The sequence below is a fragment of the Polypterus senegalus genome, chromosome 1 (assembly GCF_016835505.1).
Source record: "Polypterus senegalus isolate Bchr_013 chromosome 1, ASM1683550v1, whole genome shotgun sequence".
NCBI lineage: Eukaryota > Metazoa > Chordata > Cladistia > Polypteriformes > Polypteridae > Polypterus > Polypterus senegalus.
In genome coordinates, this window is record NC_053154.1 from 296,594,939 (window position 1) to 296,619,274 (window position 24,336).

The 24,336-nt window shown below is 36.5% G+C and overlaps 1 protein-coding gene across 4 annotated transcripts in view; it reads right to left on the reverse strand.

The window, feature by feature from the left end:
- sh3pxd2aa (SH3 and PX domains 2Aa) overlaps positions 1 to 24,336 on the reverse strand; it is a 363,802-nt gene that overhangs the window by 111,869 nt on the left and 227,597 nt on the right. For 3 of the 4 annotated variants that reach the window (XM_039776615.1, XM_039776599.1, XM_039776623.1), the window contains one exon: positions 2,908 to 2,943. The exons of the other annotated variant lie outside the window; for it this stretch is intronic. In XM_039776615.1, the coding sequence (XP_039632549.1) occupies positions 2,908 to 2,943 (36 nt within the window). The remainder of the gene's footprint in view (positions 1 to 2,907; positions 2,944 to 24,336) is intronic. 4 annotated transcript variants of the gene reach the window in all.

Sequence of the window (24,336 nt, forward strand, 5' to 3'; positions counted from 1 at the left end):
TAAATATATATATATATATATATCAAGGGAATGTTTTATATTCAAGCATGGACAGATCAGAACAGAGGACAGATACTTGTGGTGGACAGACCCACACCACATTCTTACATTATAGACTGAACTGCTCTACATCTCTCCTTTTCTCCAATCAGTGAGTAGAAACTAAATTTATATTAAAAAGAAAATAAAGTCCTTTTCTTAATAAAATCCCAGTGTCACTCCTGTCTCATGGGGACTGAAAAAGAAAAAAAAATAAATTTGACACTAAAAAGTTTGTGGTGTCTCATCCTCCCTCCTTTAGGACAACAGAGATAGTGGAAGAAAAGGATTTTTGTTTCTGTTGAGATCTGTTTTCTATTATCCTCTGACATCATAGGAATGAAAGTTTCATTTACAGCCCAGTGTGGTAACAGAGGCTGTTATCCCAACAACTGTTCCTGGTATCACATGACAAAAACACGAGCCTTCAGTATTCAGTGAGATATGGCAAGCTACATTACAGAATAACACCACCAAGTGAGACATAATAAGCCTTTATGGGGTGAAAACTTTTGTAGGGTAAAGCAGAAATTATGACAATCAGTGTGACAATATTGCAGACAAAGTTTAAGTTTACAGCCATTTCTGCACTTACTATTCATACCTAACTTGTATAATGAAATGTCATAACATAAATACCATTACTGTTACACACAAAATATCATTGAGAAATCATATCAATTTAAAACGATTAAGTATATAAAACCTTCGCTTACAGTTTTATTGCATGAACTATTGAAGGTGTCTAATTATTCTATTAAATCTTATCATGAGTACTGGACATATAACAAAAAGGACATAGCAGGACAACAGAATATGAAGACACAAGCTGCCTGGGTGATGATAAGATGGCTGGCTATGACTGACGAGAGGAGATTGAACAAGCTGAATCATTTTAGTTTAAGCAAACATAAATTCAAAAGTAACATCATTGAGGTTTTTACATTTACTATGAGAGTTAGTAGAGTGGAAGCTAGCTGTTACTTTAAAATCCATTCTACAACAAGACTGCAGGGAGTGATGTTAATGCAAAATTTAAGATGTCTAGTGGTTCTGTCAAAAGTAGAATTTTGGAGAACTTCAAAGTCTTGACAAGACTTTAGAAGAGTTAAATGAACAAGAAACAGGGCCAAATTGTCTGTTTTCCCTAAAAATAATCATTTTTATTTCTTTGTATTTTTTTCACTTTGTCTTTTCTAGATTGATTTTGAAGCAAATTGTTGTATGTGTTATGTCATAATTATTTGTGTGATTGAGAAGTATACTGTTGTAACGTTCTGTTCTATTAAAACAAAATCACACTGAAACATAGCATGTCTCGATTCTGCTCAGTCACATCTTTACTGTGTTGAGTATATACTGTCCTTCTATTACTATCCATTTGCTAAGTTCTGCAGCTAATGTAGTTACTGCCCACGCTGTTCTTATTCTTTCCATCCATGAAAACCCATTTGAGCTGGAAGCCCAAAGCACTGTCAAAATGGAATAACAAAAAACTCTGACTTCACATGTAATTTACACTGTTAACTCTCCTGGATTCCAAAATACATCCACACACCACTCAATGTAGCTTGATTTTATCAAATCAACAAACAAAATATGTGCAATCCTATCTGAGAATCAATTTATCCATCCTATGGGCATAAACACATTAAGCAACATGCATTCAAGGGCAACATCTCTCTGTTTTAAATGATAAAAATGAAACTCTAACACATAACCTTATTGCTGCTTATACTTCTGTAGTAACGGAGAGGGTTTGTGCACCCTAGGAATGACTGCAACTATGTTCTCAAGATATGGATTTGTCTCAGATGACTAAGTTGATGGGACAGTATATGAGATAAGGTTTAAAACAAAGACAGATTTCCCACTGCTCCCCACAAAAGATAAGATCATGTTTGTAATGCTGGGTGTAGTACTAGGGTGTTGTACCATATTAGCCATTATGAATGTAGAGAAAAGCCAAGCAAAATGACACCTTTTATTGGCTAACTAAAAAGATTACAATATGCAAGCTTTCGAGGCAACTCAGGCCCCTTCTTCAGGCAAGATGTAATGAAATCCATCATAAGGCAAACACTAACCCTGATTTAGGGATAGATTTTAAATACTAATTAGATTAACATTTACTTCTTTAGAATACAGAAGCAGATTTGTATACCTAGAAAAAAAACCTTTGGGAATATATGAAGCTGGGAAGGAAATCCAGGACCCTGGAGATGTGGCAGAGTGTTAAGTACCATTAATGGTGGAGATGCTTAATATTACCAGAAATCACCTCAGACTTCTGTCCAGGACTGTAAGAAAACAAACCACTTGAACATTTCTTAGTAAATATCAGGTTTAATAAATGGATGAAGCAACTGATGGAACATTTTGTTACAAAAAGTTTGGTTATCCCAAGGTAGAATATATTGGGTGGTCCAGATCTAATTATGCAATTTTCATTACGCTATAACTTATTCAGTTTATTACATAGAAAATCACCCGAAAAATCCCAGACCATCGAGAAATATGCAAACTGAGGACATGAAGAATTGTCTTTGAGCCAAACTGGAATATTCCCCGCATGTTCACTGTTAAGGCTTAAAAAGAAAAAAAAATAACAGCCTTGATAAGATAAATTTAGGAAAAGTTTTAACAATTTCATCCACAGATTTTACAATCCTACAAATAAGAAACATAACACTAACATACAAGTATGTTGAAATGAAAGTTAAACACTTTTAATGAAGTGCAACAAAAAAGTGCAATAAACAAAACAGGGTGGCATATGCAAATGAGACAGCAAGCCGCATAGTAATGACAATACCATGCAATCTACCACCAGCACAACGCATGCAATTATGGAGATACCTCAAGTACCTTTCTTTGGACTGTCTGACAGACTGTACATCCATACTGCAGGTCCCATCAGAAGCAAAAAGGGAACAAAATCAACAGACAATGAGGAGGATATTTAAAAATTAGTTACCAAAACTAAAGCTATAAAAGTAAAATAATGTATACAGAAAGTAGTAATAGAAAAACAATTGAAGATAATTGTTTATTCAATCCATGGATTAAGCAAAAAAGTACTTCTGACATCAATTTTTAAAAGTGTAATCTCTTGGCAATTTTAATTCTAAACTGTTCTTTATAACCGTATAACCTAGAAAATGTTTCAAACTCAATTTACTATTTGACTTTTGAAACTGCTTCAACGTGAAAAAGATGAAATCACAGGTATATCATATTTTTAAAAGGGGGAAGATACAGAAATGAGTTACCAGACAAAACTTAAAAGCCAAATCACCATTACATTTTTAGGGAACTATATTTTAAAGGGCTTTGAACATATAGATTCTAGAAAATTCATAGGTTGACCGACCCAAGAAATCAGTGGGGTTAACTGCTTCACCAATATTAGGGTGACACAGTGATCTTCCTGGTCAATAATGTTTCCATCCTGTAGTTAAAGGTAGGGATGGAGATGTGAATGAAACTTATACAAAAAGACTGCATTGATCAAAACCTCTAAAGAAAAACAGGCTTATGAGTAGTTGTAAACCAAGCGCTATATTGTGTCTTCCAGAGCAATACATTTCTTACACAATGCAACAGAATCACAAAGATGCATTTATGACTAACATAATTATGGGAAGTTGAAAAAGCATTGGATACAATGAATCAAAGGATCCAGAGAAGTACATGACTGCATATTTTCCCAACAGTAGTATAAAGCACATTTTCACATGAGAAGCACTGTCTACTGTTCATTTTAGTCTTATTTAACTGTGGCCTTTTGATGGCTGAAAATATAATAGCATGGAAATACAAATTGGTGGTAACATAAGTGCATATAAAATTACACAAACAATTGGAATATTATTCAGTTCATCAAGCTTGTTTGATTAGTTAATAGATAACCATTTGCTTTAGGCACATGACTTGGTACATATTTGCATGTCACTTTGTGCAAAAAAGTGCTTTCTGACTTCATACTAAATGCAGCCCAATAACAAAACTTTATTAATTTTCTCCTCAGCTCAGATGAATAATAGCTCTCTTATTTCAAATCTTGTTCAGTTTCCAAACATTTAAATTTCAGCAAATTGGATTTTAAAGCAAGAATTTATGTGAACATGGTGACAACATACCTGCTCTAACAGCAGAGAGGGTAAACTCAGTGCCTTAAGCTGGAAACCTTATACATTATTATTTACATTCTACTCTTCTATCAAATATTTATAAATGTGTCTTATTGAGGTAACTGCTCCGTTTTTTTGTAATAGATCAAGTTGATGTGAATGATGTTACCATCTTCCATGCACCCAGTTATCTGTCCATCCAGTACTGTCTTCCTTTCAGCAACCTGAGAGATTACTAGGTCACCCTAATACTGGTCAAAATCAAGTCAAGTAAATACTGTACAGTCTTCTGGTTCTAATACTAAACAAATACCTTCTGATATTTGGGAATAAAGGTGTAGAAAAGAGAATAATGCAGACTTTTACTAAGATAAAAACCTCTTGGACCAAGTTTGCCCAAGCATACTCTAACCATAAGTAGACTGGATTTAAATGTTGTAAAACAGCGTTCTAACAACTGTACTATCTTGTATTTTGACGATACTTGCCAAATTAAAAAATTATAATATTAGGATACATGTCTTGTAAGTCTAATACTTGGAACAATTTATAAATATAAGCTCAACTGGTGCTCCAAACTGGATCCTTGAATGGTCTGTGGTGTAAATAGCTGACAATAAGTTAAGCTGCTTATAAACATATAAAAGGAATTGCACTTAGGCACCTGCACAATATTCTGGTTTTCTTTTTCTTTTTCACGGAGTCCAATATATGAAATAAACATAAAAGAATAACAGAAGCCTTTTCACTTGAAATATTTGAACTTGCATGCCTGCAGGAACCGATAGTGTCATTTCAGGCTGAATTCGGAAACCAAATGTTATCTGTCCAAATGCATCAGGACAGAGGCTGCATAAACATTCTCATTCACAAAAAAAAGTTTCTGTTCACCAGAATTAGAAAAAATGGTCAATCCTCATCATTTTAGAAGCCCATGACATTGCATTTAGAAGATTATGTCAGTTGTGCTAATAATGTAGACCATTTATACCATTAGTGAATTAATATTAGAAAAACACACACACACCCCCTAACAATGTTGTCAAACTAGCAAAACTAAGAACTACTCACAGAAAAATCCTAGGAAGCCTAGTAAAAGGTGTTGCAACTTTATACTCAAAAAACACAAAGACATGTTAGGGAATGAAGAAATATTCTTTATTAAAACTATAAACAAATACTTGCAATTAAAAACAAATCAATAAATTATTTCAAGATTCCCGAAATTCCGACAAAGGCCAAAAACAGCTTTTCCTGTTTTAGAGAAGGCAATAGCCATTAACAAACTCCCCAGTTTTAGGGCCAACATCCAGATTCAACATCTGAATGCCATTAGTCAGTTACTCAGTACTCAAGCCTTTTTGTAATTCCTTCCAGACTTACTCTTTTTCTAACAACCAAGACATTCTATAGTGTGCTGCTTTTGTTTTCTTTTCCTTGTTTAACTTCCTTGATGCCCATTCCAGGGTACCTTCACACTAGAAATACACAGAAGACTGTGATTTGATTCTTCTGTTAGTATTACAACACCTTTCCTTATAGAATGTCTCATTCCAACGCAAAGATGGGCTAAATGTTAAAGTGTCACTTCTTATTCATACTTGTGTTATTTTTAGCAGCACCTGTCTGATTACTGGTCATAATCTAATACTCGCTGCGAGTGTTTTATTTTTTTTGGAGGAAATGCCAGAGAAAATGAGATTTATAATGGCGGGGTATAATGACAGACTTTTCTTCCACTGGAACTAGATGACAACTGAATGGAAAGAGCCTTATCTTAATCTATCCTGGAAACTAGCAAATACTTCCAGAAAAGCAATATGGTGCTTGGTCCTAAATCAGAGCATCTGAATTTTGTTCAAATTAGGTACAATAAATTATAATGTGATACAAGAAACCTTTATCTTTTCAGATGTGAGACTCCAGACTGATATATTTGACATCTGGCACAGCAGTCATGGTAGCTGCTGCATTATATCATTAATCTGACTTATGAGGCTTCAACAAACATAAGATTAATAAATAATTTATTAACTATGTGTATAAAAGAAGATAAAGATTCCAAAGAACTACAAAAAGGATATCAAAATTGAAATTGCAAGCAATTAACTGCAATAGGTTTAAAAAAGGACCAAGTTAGACTGGAATATCCATCCATCCATTTTCCAGCCCGCTGAATCCAAACACAGGATCACGGGGGTCTGCTGGAGCCAATCCCAGCCAACACAGGGCACAAGGCAGGAACCAATCCTGGGCAGGGTGCCAACCCACCGCAGTAGACTGGAATATGAATAAGATAACATCAATAAGTAGTGTGGTTAACAGCAGTTTTAGGGACTTTCAAAATCAAAAGCCTTTTTTTGCAAGAAGTGAATGGAGATTGACGAGATATGTGGAGATGAATGGCTTGTAACTGTAGTTGTTCTAATAACCTAAAAATTAACAATCCAATAGTTCTGCAAAATACAACACCTTCACCTTTATAATGCTGGAAAAGTATCTTTCAGCCAAACATAGCAAAATAAGCAAACCAAGAAAAGTAACTGTACAAAAGCTTAAAAGATAAAAAGCACTGTAGCCAGAGTTTTTATATTCCTCCAAGAAGTACAACATTTACACAAGTACAGGATTTTAACTATTTTTAACCTTATTTGCTGTATCAGAAATGTGAGTAGACATTTTTTTCATGTTTACACTGATCTTGGTTAGTTCATTTTAAGGCAGGAAAAGGTACAAAAGAGGTATTAAATCAGCATGGAATGCCAGTTAAAAGTAGCATGCAATTATCTACCTCCCCCCACACACACACACACACGATAGGTAGCCCATTTAACTTGTAAAAGAGGAAACCAGAACACATTTTAAAAAAAGCACTGTGGACATAATGAGAGAATGCAAATTTCACATAAATATTATTTGCTTATCTACCCATTTTAAAGCAATACTCCACCAAATTTTTTTTTTTTTATGTTACTTGATCCCATGTATTTTTTATTAGCAATGGGAACAAAAAAATTAGTTCTATGTTTCCATGAAGAATCAGGGAAAACAATTTATGATATAATGGAATGTAATGGTGATCTGTTTTGTCCAATGGCAAACAATGTGAAAAATATCCATGAAAAAAGGAAAAAAAAAAATCACACATAACTCATTTGAGTGTCTATTATTTACTTGTATGCTCAAATGTTCAAAATGCACATTGAATTGAAAGCAGGACTAATGAATGAGGTAGAGAGGCATTTTTCCTGTTTATCTTGTACACTGAGATTTCCAGAAGTATTAATTAATAATATTTTAGCAAAAACATTTTGAACATACAAATGGATAACAAACATAAATAATTGAATGAGTTACTAGCAATTTCTTTTGCTATTTTCCATAGATGTTTTCACATTGTTTCCCATTGGATAGAACAAGTCACCATTACATTCCGAAACTTTTTTCTCATTCTGCATGAAAACATGACATTGCAAATATTTCTCTGCCATCACTAATAACTACATAGTGTAAGTAATGTGTAATTTTTTTGGATTGAGTATTCTTTTATTGTCATCCATAAACTTAACCAACTAGCTACATTTTTAAACACATCATTTACATAAAATAAGATGACCATTACTGATCCCAGATTGCTCATACTTTTAACATTAGCTATCTCAAAAAAAAAAGTTCTTGCACTATTCTTTAAAAATGCATGGTAAAGCCCTTAATGTATTGTAAATGTACATTAAATGACCAGGAAATGTGGAGCATTTAATACTTCCATGAAAGTAAATGTGACTGAAAGAACTGTTTCAAGACATTGCAGGATACATGCTTTATTAATATTACTTAAGTAAAATGATCAATATTGCCTTTGCCTGTATCCAAAGTTAATCAGTCTTTACTATGATCCTGGATTGTCACATGTAGGTGAAACATAACTACAATACCAGTTGCAAGAAGCAGAGTTCAGAGTGGCTCAGGCTGAGCTGTAAACACCCGAGTGTGACCTATAAGCTTAGACTGTTATGGGCAAATTCTTATAAAAACATGAACAAGCTGAAGACAACCACCATGCTTTGGCACACTATAGAGCCAGCACAGCAAGTCATCTGCTTTAGACTGAAATATCCTTGTTCTAAAAAATAGATGAATTGATAACATCATACAGAGCAAAGAGGCTACTTGAGTTAGATCAGACTAATGAAATGTTATTAGTAAAAAGTATTTTAAGTTCTGAATCAACTAGCTATGGGAGTGTTACACTATACAAAAGTCAGCAAGGGAAACCCATTTATAAGCCTAACTTTTGTTGAATTATTTATTCATGTATCCCATCCATCCATCCATCCATTAGCCCACCCACTAATTCCTAACTACAGGGTCAAGGGGGTCTGCTTGAGCCAATCCCAGCCAACACAGGGTGCAATGCAGGAATCAAACCCCGGGCAGGACACTCAAACACACACACACCCACACTAGGGACAATTTAGGATCGCCAGTGCACCTAACCTGCATGTCTTTGGACTGAGGGAGGAAACCGGAGCACCCGGAGGAAACCCACGCAGACACGGGGAGAACATGCAAACTCCACACAGGGAGGACCCAGAAAGCGAACCCGGGTCTCTTAACTGCAAGGCAGCAGCGCTAGCAGTGCACCACCATGCCGCCCTACTCATGTATTATTTTATAAATTCAAAATAAAGCTAACTTAAAGCATATCAAATGCATCAAAGAAAATTCAGAAATGAAACAAATGATTACTCCATCTATACTGTGTCTAAATGTATTTTAACTGCCAAAAGTCTAAACAAGGTGGTTAGAACAAAAAAATCACATTTTTATCATAAAAAGTATAAATTCACTCAAAACTTGACATCCTGTGAACCAAAGGAGGTGGTTTACATTAATGAAAACATATTAGAGCAAAGATTAAGTATTTGTGTAAGTTATGTGTGGGCACAGCATATTGTGAGGATGGCACTTAGCTACATAATTTAAACAAAATGTAAGGGAGAGAAAGAATGTGGGATGTCCTTACCAAGCAGGACGACATGACAACAGATTCTAGGCTGATGATGAGCTCTATGTGAGCAATAATTCCTTAAGCTGATAGTGGGCAGCAATGTTGTTCTGCTAAAACAGTAAAGGTTCTGCAGGGGCTTCTAGGACCATCTCATTTGCTGAAGTCTTGGTAGGAGCTGAAGTTACCCAAAAGCGCTTTAGGGTAGCTGTGATTGGGACTAAAAGAACTCCCAAGAATAGCCTTATTAGGCATCAATCATATTAGAAGAACTCTGGCAAGTGCTTTCCCAGTGAGACCGGTTTATTAAGGATGAGCAGGGCCGGGGAGGTGGAAATGAACATTACTTCTAATACTTGGAAGATTAGCACTGGTGAATACAGAAGGCCTTGCAAAGGGACATACAATTTTGTTATTTAAGTACTATTTTGTCTTGCTTTATTCCCTCCACTTTTACCATAGCTTGTACATTTTTTCATACAATAAAATTCTTGACATTCTTTTCTAAAATTCACTGGCCTATACTGGTGCCTTTCTGAATAAAAAGTTCAATTTAGCACTCTCTAACTTTGTCACAAAAGGCAAATACAAACAAATAAGATGTGTCACAACAGCTATCACATTTTTATCTTTGGCAAAATACTACAAGTTATCTCATACAAATTAGAACATTAGGACACTAGAACAATCTAGATGAGGACAGTCCATTCAGCCTAACAAAGTTCACCAGTAAAATCCACTTAATTATTTTAAAATAACATGAAGTTTTCAAAGTCCCTAAATACCTACTGCTTGCTAACTTATTCAATGTGTCTGTGGTTCTCTCTGTAAAGAAAAACTCCTTAATGTTTGTGCGAAATATACCCTTAACACATTTCAAACTGTGTCCCCATGTTTTTGATGAACTCATTTTAAAATAACAGTTTCGATACACTATACTAATTTCCTTCATAATTTTAAACATTTCAATCATGTATCCTCTTAATCTTCTTTTGCTTAAACTGAAAAGGTTCAGCTATTTTAACCTTTCCTCATAATTCATCCCCTGAAGCCCTGCAATCAGCCTAATCACTCTTCTCTAGACTTTTTTTTCCACTGTTATGTCATTTTTGTAGCCTGGAGACCAAGCTTGTACAGAGTACTCCAGAAGGAGCCTCTCCAGTGAGTTATTAAGCTCAAGAATAAAATTATTAAGCTCAAGAATAACCCCCTTGAACTTGTACTCTACATATCATGCTATATAATCTAACATTCTGTTAGCCTTCTTAATGGCTTGTGAACAGTGTCCAGCAGTTGATAGCGTCGATCGAACTACGACTACTAAATCCTTCTCATAAGGTGTACTTTTGATTTTCAGACCTCTCGCTGTTTATTCAAACCTAGCATTTGTACTTCCTATGTGTAATACTTATTAAATGTTTTCTGAAAGTCAAGATAAATAATATACATTCCACTTTGATCATATCCTTTTGTTGCTTCCTATGCAGCAACATGACATCCCTCTCCTGAAACCATGCTGACAGTTCAGTAAAACTGCTGTTCTTGCAATGTGTTGCTCAATCTTACATTTACTAATTCCTTCCATTAATTTACATGTGATGTACATTAGCCTTACTGGCCTATAGATGCTTAGATCTGCCCTGCCATCTCTTTTATATAATATTTGCCATTTTCCAGTACTTTGAAATTTCAGTGACTACTGAAAAATATACGTCAAGGGTTTATATATTGTGGCAAATGACCAGGGACCTTGCCCAACCGGGACGCCTGGATCAGGTTAGGACCGGGAAAGGGGCCATATCTTCCCAGGACGCAAGAGGGCAGCCCCCCTCATTTCCATCATGGGCCACGGATACGGAGCTGGAAACCACGTGGGGGTCCGTGGCCCAACCAAGGGGCTGCCTGGATGGTTCCTGAACCCTGGAGGACAGCACTTCTGCCACACCACGAAATGCTGCCGCTCCAGGAACTGTGTACGCCCGGAGTGCTTCCAGGTGCAAGGACAGCACTTCTGCCACACCAGGCACCTGGAGCACATCCGAGGTGTAATAAAAGGGGCCACCTCACTCCCTTCAAGAAGCCAGAGTCGGGGGGAGGAAGACAGAGCTTGCAGGAGAGGATTGGGGGCGGTTGAAGAGAGATAAGACTGAGGAGTCATGAGTGAACTGGTGGAGCCATAATTTGTAAATAAACCTGTGTGTTTCGGACATTGGTGTTGTGTTTGTCTGTGGCCGGGCTAGCTGTTACAATATGTACTTGCTAACCTCCTTAAGAGCTTGAGGATAAATATTATCAGGTCCTGATGATTTGTTTGATTTCAGCCTATTTAATCTATACAGTACTTCTCCCTCTACAATTTCAAAATCACTCAGTATCTTCTTAGTAATCCCTTTTATCATTTGGTAATTATCTACATGTGAAGACCTCAAAAAAATGCACATTTACAGCATCTGATAATTCACTGTCTGTATTTTTAATTCACCTTTACTATTCCTTATACACTTCAGCTCCTCCTTGACTATTCTTTCACTACTAAAATACTGAAATAATTTCTTGGTATATTTTCCTATAATTTCCTTTTAGCCTCCATAATATCCTTCTTAATAGTTGCCCTCATGTCCTCATACACCCTATAACTCACATTGGAGTTATTAATCTTATAAAACTTATACAGCTGTTTTTCATCTTGCATAGCATGGAAAAAAATCTTAATTTGATCATTTTTTTTTTTATAATAGCCAATATCAACATATATCACAATATAAATAAAATCACTAATTCTGTCAAGTTCAACGGTTCCCTTTTACTGCTAAGTGAAATGTGAAGATATCATAAGGTTAATTTTGCTTTAAATCTTATTTATTTTCTGTCAGACTTTGAACATGACAAATGTACAGTAGAATATTATGCAACTCTATTTCAAATAAATAAAATAGGTATATATAACAAACTAAAATCTTAATTCTGACTAGTCAAAAGCTTAATGTGTTACAGGAGAACATAAACTAATTGTTTTGGTCAATTCCCAATAAATAAAATAGCTAAGACAAAATAAAAAAGTCTCAATTCTGACCAATCAGAAGCTTTCACATTTTACAGTATAACACACTAAATTTGTTAGTCAACTCCAAAAAAATAAAATAAAATCTTAATTCTGAAATAAAAATTTTAAATCTAAAACTAAAATCTTAAAGCTTTCAAGTTTTCCAGGGAAACACAAAGTAACACAAGGTAAATTCTTTGGTGAGTTCCAAATAAATAAAGTAGGTATTAATAAAAAATAAAAATCTCAAAAAAAAAACTACCTCAATACTGTATCCTTTTATAGGTATAGATTCAAACTGTTTAAAATGATTGGGAAACAAACCCACAAATAAACAAAAAACATTCTGTATATATCTTAAGTACAAATTCAAGCAGCTTCCAAGGGTAAACAAAGGAGAACATAAACAAAATTGACATATTCACTTAATTTGGTCAGTTTATGCTCTAAGACAGGGGTCTCCAAACTGCGGCCCGCGAGGCCCTCTCAACCGGCCCGCAGAGACTTTTTTATCTCTGGAAAAAAAATACGGAAATTTACGTGTATCCTGCCAAGATCAGCAGCCGCTTATGTGGACGTTACTTTTTTACAGAATTAAAATAGAGGCACACAGTAGTGTGTTATGTTTTTCAACCGATCACTACATTGCAAAACCTTATTCGCTGCTTACTTTTTCTACTTCTGTTCACAGTCAATGAGATAATATAACGCCATCTAGTGGCAGAGTTTTTAAATGGTTTGCTGCTTGTTCAAGATTTGATTATTTTGATCACAGTTTGCCAGTTGCGGTTGACTGCTGCGATGAGGAGGTGTTGGTGTCAATTAGTGTCTAAATGCGAAACATGTTGCACTCTGTTTTATTTAGTGATAATTTCCTTTGCGTAATTACTTACCAGTGTGTATAAAGTATTGGGAATGTCGTTAGTTTAACAAGAATTTTCCGAATATTCTGAAGAGGAAACATTAAAAGCAACAATCTCTCTACCATAAGTGGATATATTTGCAGACTATATTCAGGTAAGTTTAACTTAAGAAATCATAAGAATTTTTAAAAATTGTTTCGGGTCATTTGCAGCTATAATTGCGACGAAATTAGTTCGCATAATCAGGTTTTTTGAGCGATATTGTGTGCAAGATACTTTCAGTTTCACTATTTATTCATGTTGAAGTCACTTTTTTTTAGTGCCCAACGATGGCCGAGAAGAGGAAAAGAAAAATAGACGATGAGTGTCGGCAATTTCAAGAAGAATGGAGTTTGAAATACTTCATCAAATCCAGCGAGAAAGCATTGTGTGTGATTTGCAAAGAAACCGTGGCTGTGATTAAAGAATACAACCTGCGCCATCATCATCGAAGCAAACATCAGGGGAAATATGCATAGTCGGAGGGTAAAGTTTGTGCCGAAAAATTTTCTAAATTACAAAATCAACTCACATCTCAGAGGGCATTGTTTAGTAAATCCTCAAATGAAAATGAATCCTTAACTAAGGCCAGTTATAAAGTTGTCTACATCCTGGCTAAAAGTGGCAAACCGTTTACAGATGGTGAAGTAGTAAAGGAATGTTTGTTGGAGATGGCTGAGGAACTTTGCCCAGAAAAGTCTAAACAATTTAAAAATGTAGCTTTGGGTGCAAATACCATTGCAGGCCGTGTTGCAGACATGGGTGAAAACATTGCGACTCAAATAGCGAAAAATGCAAGCAAGTTTCGCCATTTTTCAATTGCAATGGATGAATCGCTGGACAGCTGTTCCACCTCTCAACTGCTTGTGTTCATTAGAGGTGTGGATGAAGACATGAACATAACACAAGAGCTGGCTTCCCTACATAGCATGTATGGCACTGTTACCGGAGAGCATATATTCAATGACTTGAAAAAAAAATTTGCTGATTATAACTTGGACTGGACTAACCTCAGTTGCCTGACTGTTGATGGAGGAAAGAACATGAGTGGCATAAAGAAAGGCTTGGTTGGACAAGTGAAGCAGATGTGTAATGAGTAAAACATTCCACAACCAATGTTCCTGCACTGTATTATTCACCATCAAGCTTTGTGTGCTAAATATGTGGACATTAGCAGCGTACTGAATCCTGTGGTGAAGATGGTGAATTTAATAAGGTCAGATGGGCTCAACCATAGACAGTTCAGAAACATGTTGAAAGATACTGACACAGAATCGCAAGATTTACCATATTACACAGCAGTAAGATGGCGAAGTTGTGAGAAAGTTATGAGCAGAGTATTTGAATTAAGAAAGGAAATAGGTGACTTCCTGGAAAGTAAAGGCAAGCCACAGCCATTAATATCTGATGAAGAGTGGGTATAGAAATTGGCCTTTGCTGCAGACATAATTAGTCATTTAAATTTTCTGAACCTAAAACTATAAGGAGAGAAAAATCTAGTTTCTGGTCTATACATCCACCTAAAGGCCTTCAGATCTAAACTTGTCTTGTTTTTGGAACAAGTACAGGCCAACAATTTGATGCACTTTCAGCAGTGCAAGATCTTCATGGAAGCAACAGCCGAGTCCCCCACGTCATTTGCATGCGAGATCATCAAAGACCTCCAGCTGCAGTTTCAGGAGTGGTTTTCTGACTTGGATTCAAAGGCAGAAGAAGTGAGACTGTTTCAAAACCCATTTGAAGCAGATGTGGCCAGTTGCCCTGATGAACTGCAGCTGGAGGTCATTGAGTTGCAAGCAAATGATTTCCTTGAAGACAAGTTCAAAGAAGGACTGGTGGGTTTTTACCAGTTTTTGCCCAAGGAAGACTTTCCTAATGTCAAAACTTTTGCATCAAAGGTATCTTTCAATCTTTGGAACAACATACTTGTGTGAACAAACATTTTCAAGAATGAAATACGTGAAGAACAATTTGAGAACAAACTTGTCTCATGATAATCTCAAGTCACTGTTGATGTTAGGGACATCAAATCTAAAGCCAGAAATGCTATTTCGGCATCCAGGAAACAATTTCACCATTCCCACTAATACAGGAGTTCATGTGTAGTGTATCAATGTGTTATTAAATAATAACTGAATAAAATAATATTAAATAAATAATTAATAGTTAATGTGGCCCTTGTGCTGAAAAGTTTGGAGACCCCTGCTCTAAGACAAAAAGAAAAAGGCAAAAGAAATCTCCATTTAAGTCCAGCAATTGCTTGGGCCTGGGACTGTAAAGTCTAAAATTGTGGATACTCTAAACAATGGCACTGCTTCAGATGGTACACAAGATTAGTGGTATTACCTGTCTTTGTGGAAACATGCTTTCAAGACAATTTGCAGTGCATGCTACTCTGCTTCTTGTCAGACTTCATATAGCCAAAATATTTCCATACTACCAAAATCCTCTGACCCTTTTTTTCAACAAAGTTGTCATCGTTTGAGCCTTGGGCTGTGTCTGTTGGGGTTTCTTCTTTGGTAACATTTATTTTTTTGAGTTTCCGTTAAAAATTTCTGTTATTTTCTGTTTTATCTCGCTCTCACTCCTGATGTACTGGTGTGCAGGGCTACTGTAGCCCAAACATTAGCATGTGTACTGCTGCTACTGCTATGCTAAATGTTGTGTAAGTTAACCTAACCTGATAGTGGTGTAACTCTATTCCAGCCACATGATTGGTTCAGTGCAGCGCTATTCTTATTATCATTGGCTTTTCATGTTGTCTGTCAAAACACAGATGGAATGAGTTCTATCAACGTTGTATCAACCATGTCTTACATTTCTATTGAGACAAATGTATATTTCTCAATAATTATCTTTCTCATTTTATCCCCCAGGTTTACCTTTGCAGCTTATTTTCAACTCTTTATTAACACACTGCAGAGTTTGTTTTTTTTTACATTAAATTAAATAAATCTTCAAAGACTTAATAAAGTGCGTAAAAACTGAAATTACAGCAAACACGGTTGAAGACAGTTGTAAGGCCACTGCCTGCTAAGCTACAGTAACTGAAAACCATGCCCCATACAATAAAACTAAGTTTACCATACCCAAAAGCTGCCATGGGCTCCTGCTATTTTGAGTAATAGAGAAGGGCATTTTGTCTCTTTCAGGGATTACTAGAAGGCATAGTTTGGCTATATACCCTCAGATTTAGCCAATTACTGTGATGGCAAAAATTTACTGCAAGCTAGGACTTAAAAAAACTTTTTTTGCCAGTGTTAAACTCAGTCTGGTGTGGGAGAAGTAGTTGAGGCAGTCATGTTGGTGGGAAGGCACACGTGAGAGAGACAAAGAGAATGCGAGGTGAAAGGAAGACTTTTAATTATGTTCTCGAAGGCCAGGTATATACTAAACGCGATGTGTGCTCCTGCGAACATTACTGCTACATAAGCATTTTACTGTTTATATATGCGCGCATACTTTATGTAAATCTGGAAGATTCCACCAGATTGCAGTTTGAGATTATGCATCACGGTGAGAAAACATTCAGCTTCACTGTGTTGTGAAACAATCCCATCGCAAGATGAGCACAAGCACACACATACACTAGCGTTATTTTAGCATCTCCAAATCCCCAAACCTTCATGTCTTTGGAAGGAAACCGGAGCACACTATGGAAACCCACCAGGAAAACATGCAAACACCAGGCATGAACACAAGGGACGTAATTCCCTGAGAGGCAGACCATGCCACCACAACATGTGCAATTATTATCAGTATTCAATATTTAAATTAAGTTAACAACTTATCTGTAAAATGTAACATGTATACTTTAATGCATTTCGTCATGAAAGTGATATCAAGTATAAATCTAAAGATTCTAAATGTGCAGAGAACTGGAATATCATAAATGTAATGTTTTCTGTGTGGCGATTGCTGCTGTCAGGTCAGGAGGAAGCCCCTGGAGCACGTAGTGATTAACAACTGGGTCAGTTTTAAGATGACATTTACAATGGTCTACTTTAATGATAAAGTAAACTATGAGGTTAAAGTGGACATTTCGAGATTAAAGCTGAAATATCCACTTTAATCACAAAATACACCATTTCACCATGTCCTTAATTTTTTTCTCTGTGGCTCAAATATGCTGCTGTACATTCTGATGCTGTTGTGAAGGTGTAAAGAAAAAAAAAAAAAACAGCACAGAAGATGGTATGTGAGACCAATAAATTGTATAGTGTCATTACGTTGGGGAATATGTGACGCTTGGATATAAAAGCACCAAGAATGCATTTGTATGTCCGCATTTTGTTTCACCACATTGAACCATTCATCAAATATCGAAGCATGCACATCGATCCCAGAGGATCCGCAAAGTGGCTTTCTGTCACATGTACATAGTAAACAGAGACTCTGACGTCACATTCTGACTTTTATCACACTATGTCCCCCGACTTTTTTGCTGGTACTGCAACTCGTGCATGCATCGCATTCATTTCTGAGGACATGCTCAGAGAACGCATCAAATGAATGCTGGGAAGGCGTGGCAGCCTTGATACATGCGCATATGCGTTCTGAGCGTGAAGTATAAACAAGCCCTAAGACAGGGAGATTGGGTCTGACTCACTGTAAAGTAGGGTTCACTGGGCCAGTCATACTTTTAACTTGATTGACTTTTGTTTTAATTTAATAGAGTCCTTCTTTTTTTTACACATGCTTTGCATTTTGATTTTAAAACATGCTGATTTGTGGTAATTTCACATGGCTTTCTGCATTTAAACTTTCTCCAGTTCCTATTCTGTCCAACTCTGTACTTCATTTACTACTGAGGGAGCTGCATATCCGTCCCACAAAAAGACTGATGGTCTTAGTTTATGATTTGCATTCAGAAGTATTAGGGTCATAACTATGATGTAAATGACACAAATTCTAATTATCCCTGCAGCTCCATCAGTTCTACACCATTTATTTTGCAATTAGCTCTCATTGTGGGTTCTCTTGGGTTCTTCTGGCTGAGTCCAACTAGACTACAGTAATCCCTCCTCGATCACGGGGGTTGCGTTCCAGAACCCCCCGCGATAGGTGAAAATCCGCAAAGTAGAAACCATATGTTTGTTTGGTTATTTTTATATATTTTAAGCCCTTAGAAACTCTCCCACACTGTTTATAAATATTCTCCGCACAGTTATACAGTAAACACTCATTTATCGCGGATAATTCCGCTCCAGACAGATAAATGAATTTCCACGAAGTAGGATTCTTTATTTATAAATCTAATATTTTCACAGTTAGAGCATAGAAAACCTGTTTACGACCTTCTGAATATGTTTTTTAACATTATTAGAGCCCTCTAGACATGAAATAACACCCTTTAGTCAAAAGTTTAAACTGTGCTCCAGGACAAGACAGAGATGACAGTTCTTTCTCACAATTAAAAGAATGCAAACCTATCTTCCTCTTCAAAGGAGTGCCGTCAGGTGCAGAGAATGTCAGAGAGAGAGAGAGAGAGAAAAGTAAACAAAAATCAATAGGGCTGTTGGGCTTTTAAGTAAATGAAGCACCGGCGATAAAGCAGTCGCAATGAAGGGATCAATGTGAAGGTAGTCTTTTCAGCATTTTTTAGAGGAGCTTCCGTATCTTCTAAGCAAACAGCCTCTGTGCAAACAGCCCCTCTGCTCACACCCCCTCCAACAGGAGTAGAGAATGTCAGAGAGAGTGAGAGAGGCAGAGAAAAGCAAACAATCAAAAATCAATACGGGCTGTTAGAGCTTTGAAGTGTGCGAAGCACCGCGCAGGAAGCATATCGTATATCATTGAGGAGTTTTATTTAATACGTGCTCTGATTGGGTAGCTTCTCAGCCATCCGCCAATAGCGTCCTTTGTATGAAATCAACTGGGCAAACAAACTGAGGAAGCGTGTACCAAAAATTTAAAGTAACATTATCCGCAGAAATCCGCGAACAAGCGAAAAATCCGTGATATATATTTAGATGTGCTTATATTTGAATTCCGCGATGGAGTGAAGCCGCGAAAGTCGAAGCGCGATATAGCGAGGGATCACTATATATGTATCTTCAGGTCACAGAGGTTTATTAGGTGGGCCTAGCAGTGTGAGATATGTATGGTATACAATAATATCTTAATTGTTGTATTAACAATGTGCAAGTTGAAATTATCAAACATGTCACTCACTTTGCAAAAAACAATCAAAGAGAAAGTCCATGCATTCACTGTTTCATGTAACATAACAAGATAGACTACATGTGTGCAAAGTGAGCGCATAGACATGATCTAGTACAGAGCACCATAGGTGTCAGGCAAAAAAAAAAAAATTCATTTGGACAAATTATTAATCTGCAGACGAATTATGTAATTTGTTCAAACTGATTATTTTTTATTTCCGTAAGAAACATATGCCTATCGGGCGTGTTTTATTTCACAAGCCATTGGGGGTCCTCGATTCCAAAACACACTTTTTTCTTTCATTATTTAAAATACTTTGTGGTTCATCCCGGCCAATACCCCCAGGCCGCCAAAGGGAGCCCTCCCTGCGACATGGAGATGCTCCAAATTCCAGCAGGGCATCATGGACTATGGAGTTTTCCTGTACAGCCCTGCTGGATATAGTCGGGACCAACAGGGTTCGCTGCAGGGAGACCCAGGGACTACTATTTGCCCTATGACCCAGCAGTACGTACAAGTGACATGGACAGGAGGAATGATGTACTTCTGGGGTGAAGAAAAGGACTTTTTATCTGATCCGTGATAAGGAATCATGGACTGAGGGATGGAAAACACTTCCTAGTCAGGAACTATAAAAGGACTGGGGGAACTCTTAGACGACGAGCTGAGCTGGGTGGAAGGGTTACAACACATCTGGGAGTGGAGGATTGGTTTATTATTGTGTATTTGGTAGTAATTTATGAGTATTGTGGAGAGGAGGGTGCTTTGTGTACTGTGCAGTATAAATAAAGTCAATATTTGGACTTTTACCTTGTGTCTGGAGCTAAGTCTGAGGGTTCAAGGGAGTGATAATGCCTCCTATCTGTCACAACTTGCACAGATCCCAGCCTCCTCACCCTGCTCCACCCTGTCTCTACGGCGGCAGAAGTTGAAGCAGGTGATGACACGAGGGACCAAAAAACAAAAAAAAAAAGGATTTTCGTAGCGGTTTAAAAAAAAAAAAAGGAATTCAGAGAAGGTGAGTCCCTGCATGCTGCCATTCCAAAAGAGATGAACAACTAGTTGATGATACCTAAAGTGGACAGTGATGTAAATCTACCTGAGTGATGAAAAACACAAGAAGTGTATTTCCCCAGATTAAAGAAACTTGCAAAAAAGTACCTGTGTATCCCTGCCTCAAATATCCCTTCTGACAGGATTTTCAGCTACTGAGAAAATGTTGTAACATGTAACCATGCTGCTCTGAAGAAGGATGCTGTGGACTGACTATCCTCAGTAGAATTTTACAATTATTTATTTTTTCTCAAATCTTTGTGCAAAATTAGACAGAACTTGAAGTTAATAATTTGTTTAAAAATGTTATAGATTTGTTTTTTTTTTTATCTTTGTGCAATATATGACAGAACTTGTTTATAAATGCTATAGTTTTTTTTTCCTATGCAGCATTTGACAGAATGTTGGATTTTTAAAATATAGTGCAGTATATTAGATTTTTGTTCTTGCTTGTATGCTGCACAGTCACCTTACAGCAGACCAGTGCATGTTTATCCAGAATGTAATGTTCATGTCCTGTAGTTCAATTATGATTAGTATTTTATTCCCTTTGGATTTATATCTTGTTTACATTACAGGCATATGTCCATTTGAAATGCACTCATTATAATAATTTTGTAGGTCTTGTGCAATTTTTTGTGTAAATCCTGCAGGCCACTTAATAATGGTTTACTCATACTGTAGTGTTTGATCTCAGTAATATTTTGACTGCTGATTTTCATGTTTTTGTGTTATTTTATTTCAGCTTTAAGTAAATAAATTTCTGTTGCATCCATTAATCTCATTAGTAAGCTACAATTAATGTCCTATTAACAAGACCAAGCTAGGTCAATAAGACCTTTTACAAACATTTTCTAATCTAAGTTTATCTAATTATCGTTACAGTCAAAGTCCCAAACAATACTGAGATATCAGTATTTTGCCAATATTACACACCCCTAGGTGGACCTTTTTTGCATATGTCTCAGGACTTCTAAGGATTAAAGGACAATAAAAAGGGCAATTACTTCAAGACATCCCACCCACCACCTTAAAGGGACTGCGCTGTCCAGGGTCTTACGGGTTACAATCTCCAGCCCACCACAGCCTCATATTAACTATTTCCTGAGTAACTGTTTGCAAAGCCCTTCTGGATCATCTGTTCTAGCGGTACAACTTCATTAATCCCTTGTACCGCACTTTCTTCAATACTGCTGTCATAATTTGCATCAGTACTACCATCCTTTGAAAGATGCTTCACTTTCAAATTTGTGTTAATCTTTTCTTTTTCCAATTAAAAGTGTAAGCTTTTTAAACAAGCTTGCTGTCCAAACTCAAGCAGTGTCCATTTTAAAAATATAAAGGACACAGTACAAGAGGTCTGAATTCCTTAAAGTACCTTTTCTTGCCAATTGTCTAGTTGCATAGAACGATTGCTACAATTACTTTTTTTCAGTTTATTACTCCACTTTTTTTAATGTAAAGGCTAATATACCAATCACCCTATCACCTCTCGTTCACTGATTAAACAAGCTTCCACTTGCTATTCTTTGTTTACACTGCAGGAAGTTTACTTCAAAAGAAAGAAAAAAGATATGCGCTGGAATAAAGGAGCACTATAACTAAATTATTATAAAGCTTAGAAAAGGAGGTGCTGAAAATATCAGTTTTTGTGATCACCTTTTCAACGATCACTGATCAAGTTTTTTTTCAGTGATCATCAGCCGATTCTGATCAACAGCTGATCCAATATATGTATCTCTACTTGGCAAGAATTTAATTTTTCTTTCAAACAGTTAGTGTGCTGGTTATTTTATTTAATATTAAAACTAGGGAGAATTAAGTTATGTTGCTATTTTTAAATGCTGAGGTATTCCACCAGCTAAGATCTTCTAAGACATCCACATTTTCCTCAGGAGTCCTCACAGTAGATTTTGACTTGTGACGAAGAATTTATAGATAGATGTGGACTACTTGAGATCTAGGTGCAAAAAGTCAAACTAGAAGTCTAGGACCTTATTTTCTAATAACTTACAGATTGCTTATTAACAGAAACATTACACCTATTTATAGCATATTCAAAAAATCATTTCTAAAATTAAAAGACTACCAGCTCTTTCTTTTGAACAGCCATCTGGTAGTGTGAGGAAAAATAATCTGAGTATCACTGAGGACTTAGTTGAAAAACCTGGAATCTCTGAATAAAATGTATTTATCTGTGCAATATTAGTGGAGCTTAGCCTAACTAATGCAGTGGAAAAGAATGTTGCTTCCAGTTTCATTTAGCAGTTTTAAAAGCTTATTGTAAACCCTACGTTTCATGCAGCAGGACAAACTGTTTACAGGAATTTCAAGTCAATTTGTGGTAAATTATTTAAAGGTCTCAAAAAGTGCTACGTGCTGCCTCATTTGTTTCAAAGGTTTATGAATCAGGTAAAGCTTGCTTTGATTAGTAAAACAGAACCTTACAGTAGACTTGGTTATTATTTACGTAATACAGTGGCTAACAGCATTGTTTAAAAATTTAAAAAAATCTTTGTGTCTGGTTTACAACAGGTAACGTAAGGTGCGAAAGAAATCAGCAACACTACTTCAGTGTGAAAAATGCATATTCTTATGTATCCACTGTTGAATTACAGCAATAGTTCAAACATTTTTAACTACTAATGCATACAGTATGTAAAAGTCAAAGATTTTTAACTACTACTGTATATTGCAAATTCCATTGTTTCTACAGAAAAGGCATAAACATTACACAAAAGTTGTAGCTCTCAAAATGTAACTGCAAAAAACAAAGAACGATTAAAAGGTAGTCATGGCATTGAGGAGATTTATTTCCTACAATGTGGATGCTTGAAAAAGAATGTCAGGTCTTTAATGACCAATGAAGTGTCATACTTTCTCAAGTCTACTATGGCCTGTTTTTATCTCAGCCTAGTGATATGCTGGATTATTACGACCTCTTACCTTAAATCCACGGTATAACAGATGACAAAAACTTCTCATTGTTGGAGGGGAATCAACCGTGATATTTGTGTAAGCAGGGGAAGGCAGGGACATCTCACCAACAGTCAATATCAGGTAGTATTGAGATATGTTTTGGTGTGAGTTTTGTCTATTGTCAGAGTGCTTAAGGTGTTCATTATTTGACTTGGTTCCTTTAAGAAATCATGATACATATCATCAAGAGGAAGACTTTTTTTTACACACATGGGGGTGTCACGGTGGTGGAGTGATAGCACTGCTGTCTCGCAGGGAGTTATGTTGCTGGTATTTCCTGCTTGTATTCCACACTGTGTTCCGGTTTCCTTCCAAAGATATGTAGATTTGGGGATTTGGTGCCGCTAAAATGACGCTAGTGTATGTGTGTGCTTCTATTCACCTTGCGATGAGCTGAGGACTCGTCAAGGGACTGTTTCTCACTCGTGCCCAATGCTTGCTGGAATTGACACATCCCTGGACTGATGGATTTAATCAATAAACATCCTTTTCAGAGATATTGCGGTAAAGTGCCTTCAGAATTTAATGAGTGTTCTAGGCAATTCACAACACAGAGAAGCCAAACATGGTCTCACCGTGATAATATCTCGCACTGCCACCTGGCGGATTCCTCCAGATTTACGTAAAGTACACGCGCAAGTATGAACACTACAACGCTTACGTAGCAGAAGCGTCCGCTGCAGCATGTGTCACGTCGCGTGAAGTATAACTCCGGCCTTAATGTGCTCATCTGAAAGGTTCCACAGTCTTGAGGCTTTTTTTAATTAGACACCTGAACTACTTGAATGGCAATTTAACAATACCCATTTAAAAAGAGATGTGGACACCAAATCTATTTGCATCAAAACAATACTCTGCTCAACTCCCCATTTTACTTAACACAATAGTAACACACATCTTGGTTGGAATTGATGCTCTAATGGCCACCTGCTCCAAGTAAAAACATTGTATTCCTTATCTTTTAATGGAATGGTATTGTTTGTTTTATTGGTTGTCAGATCTGTTACCACAACT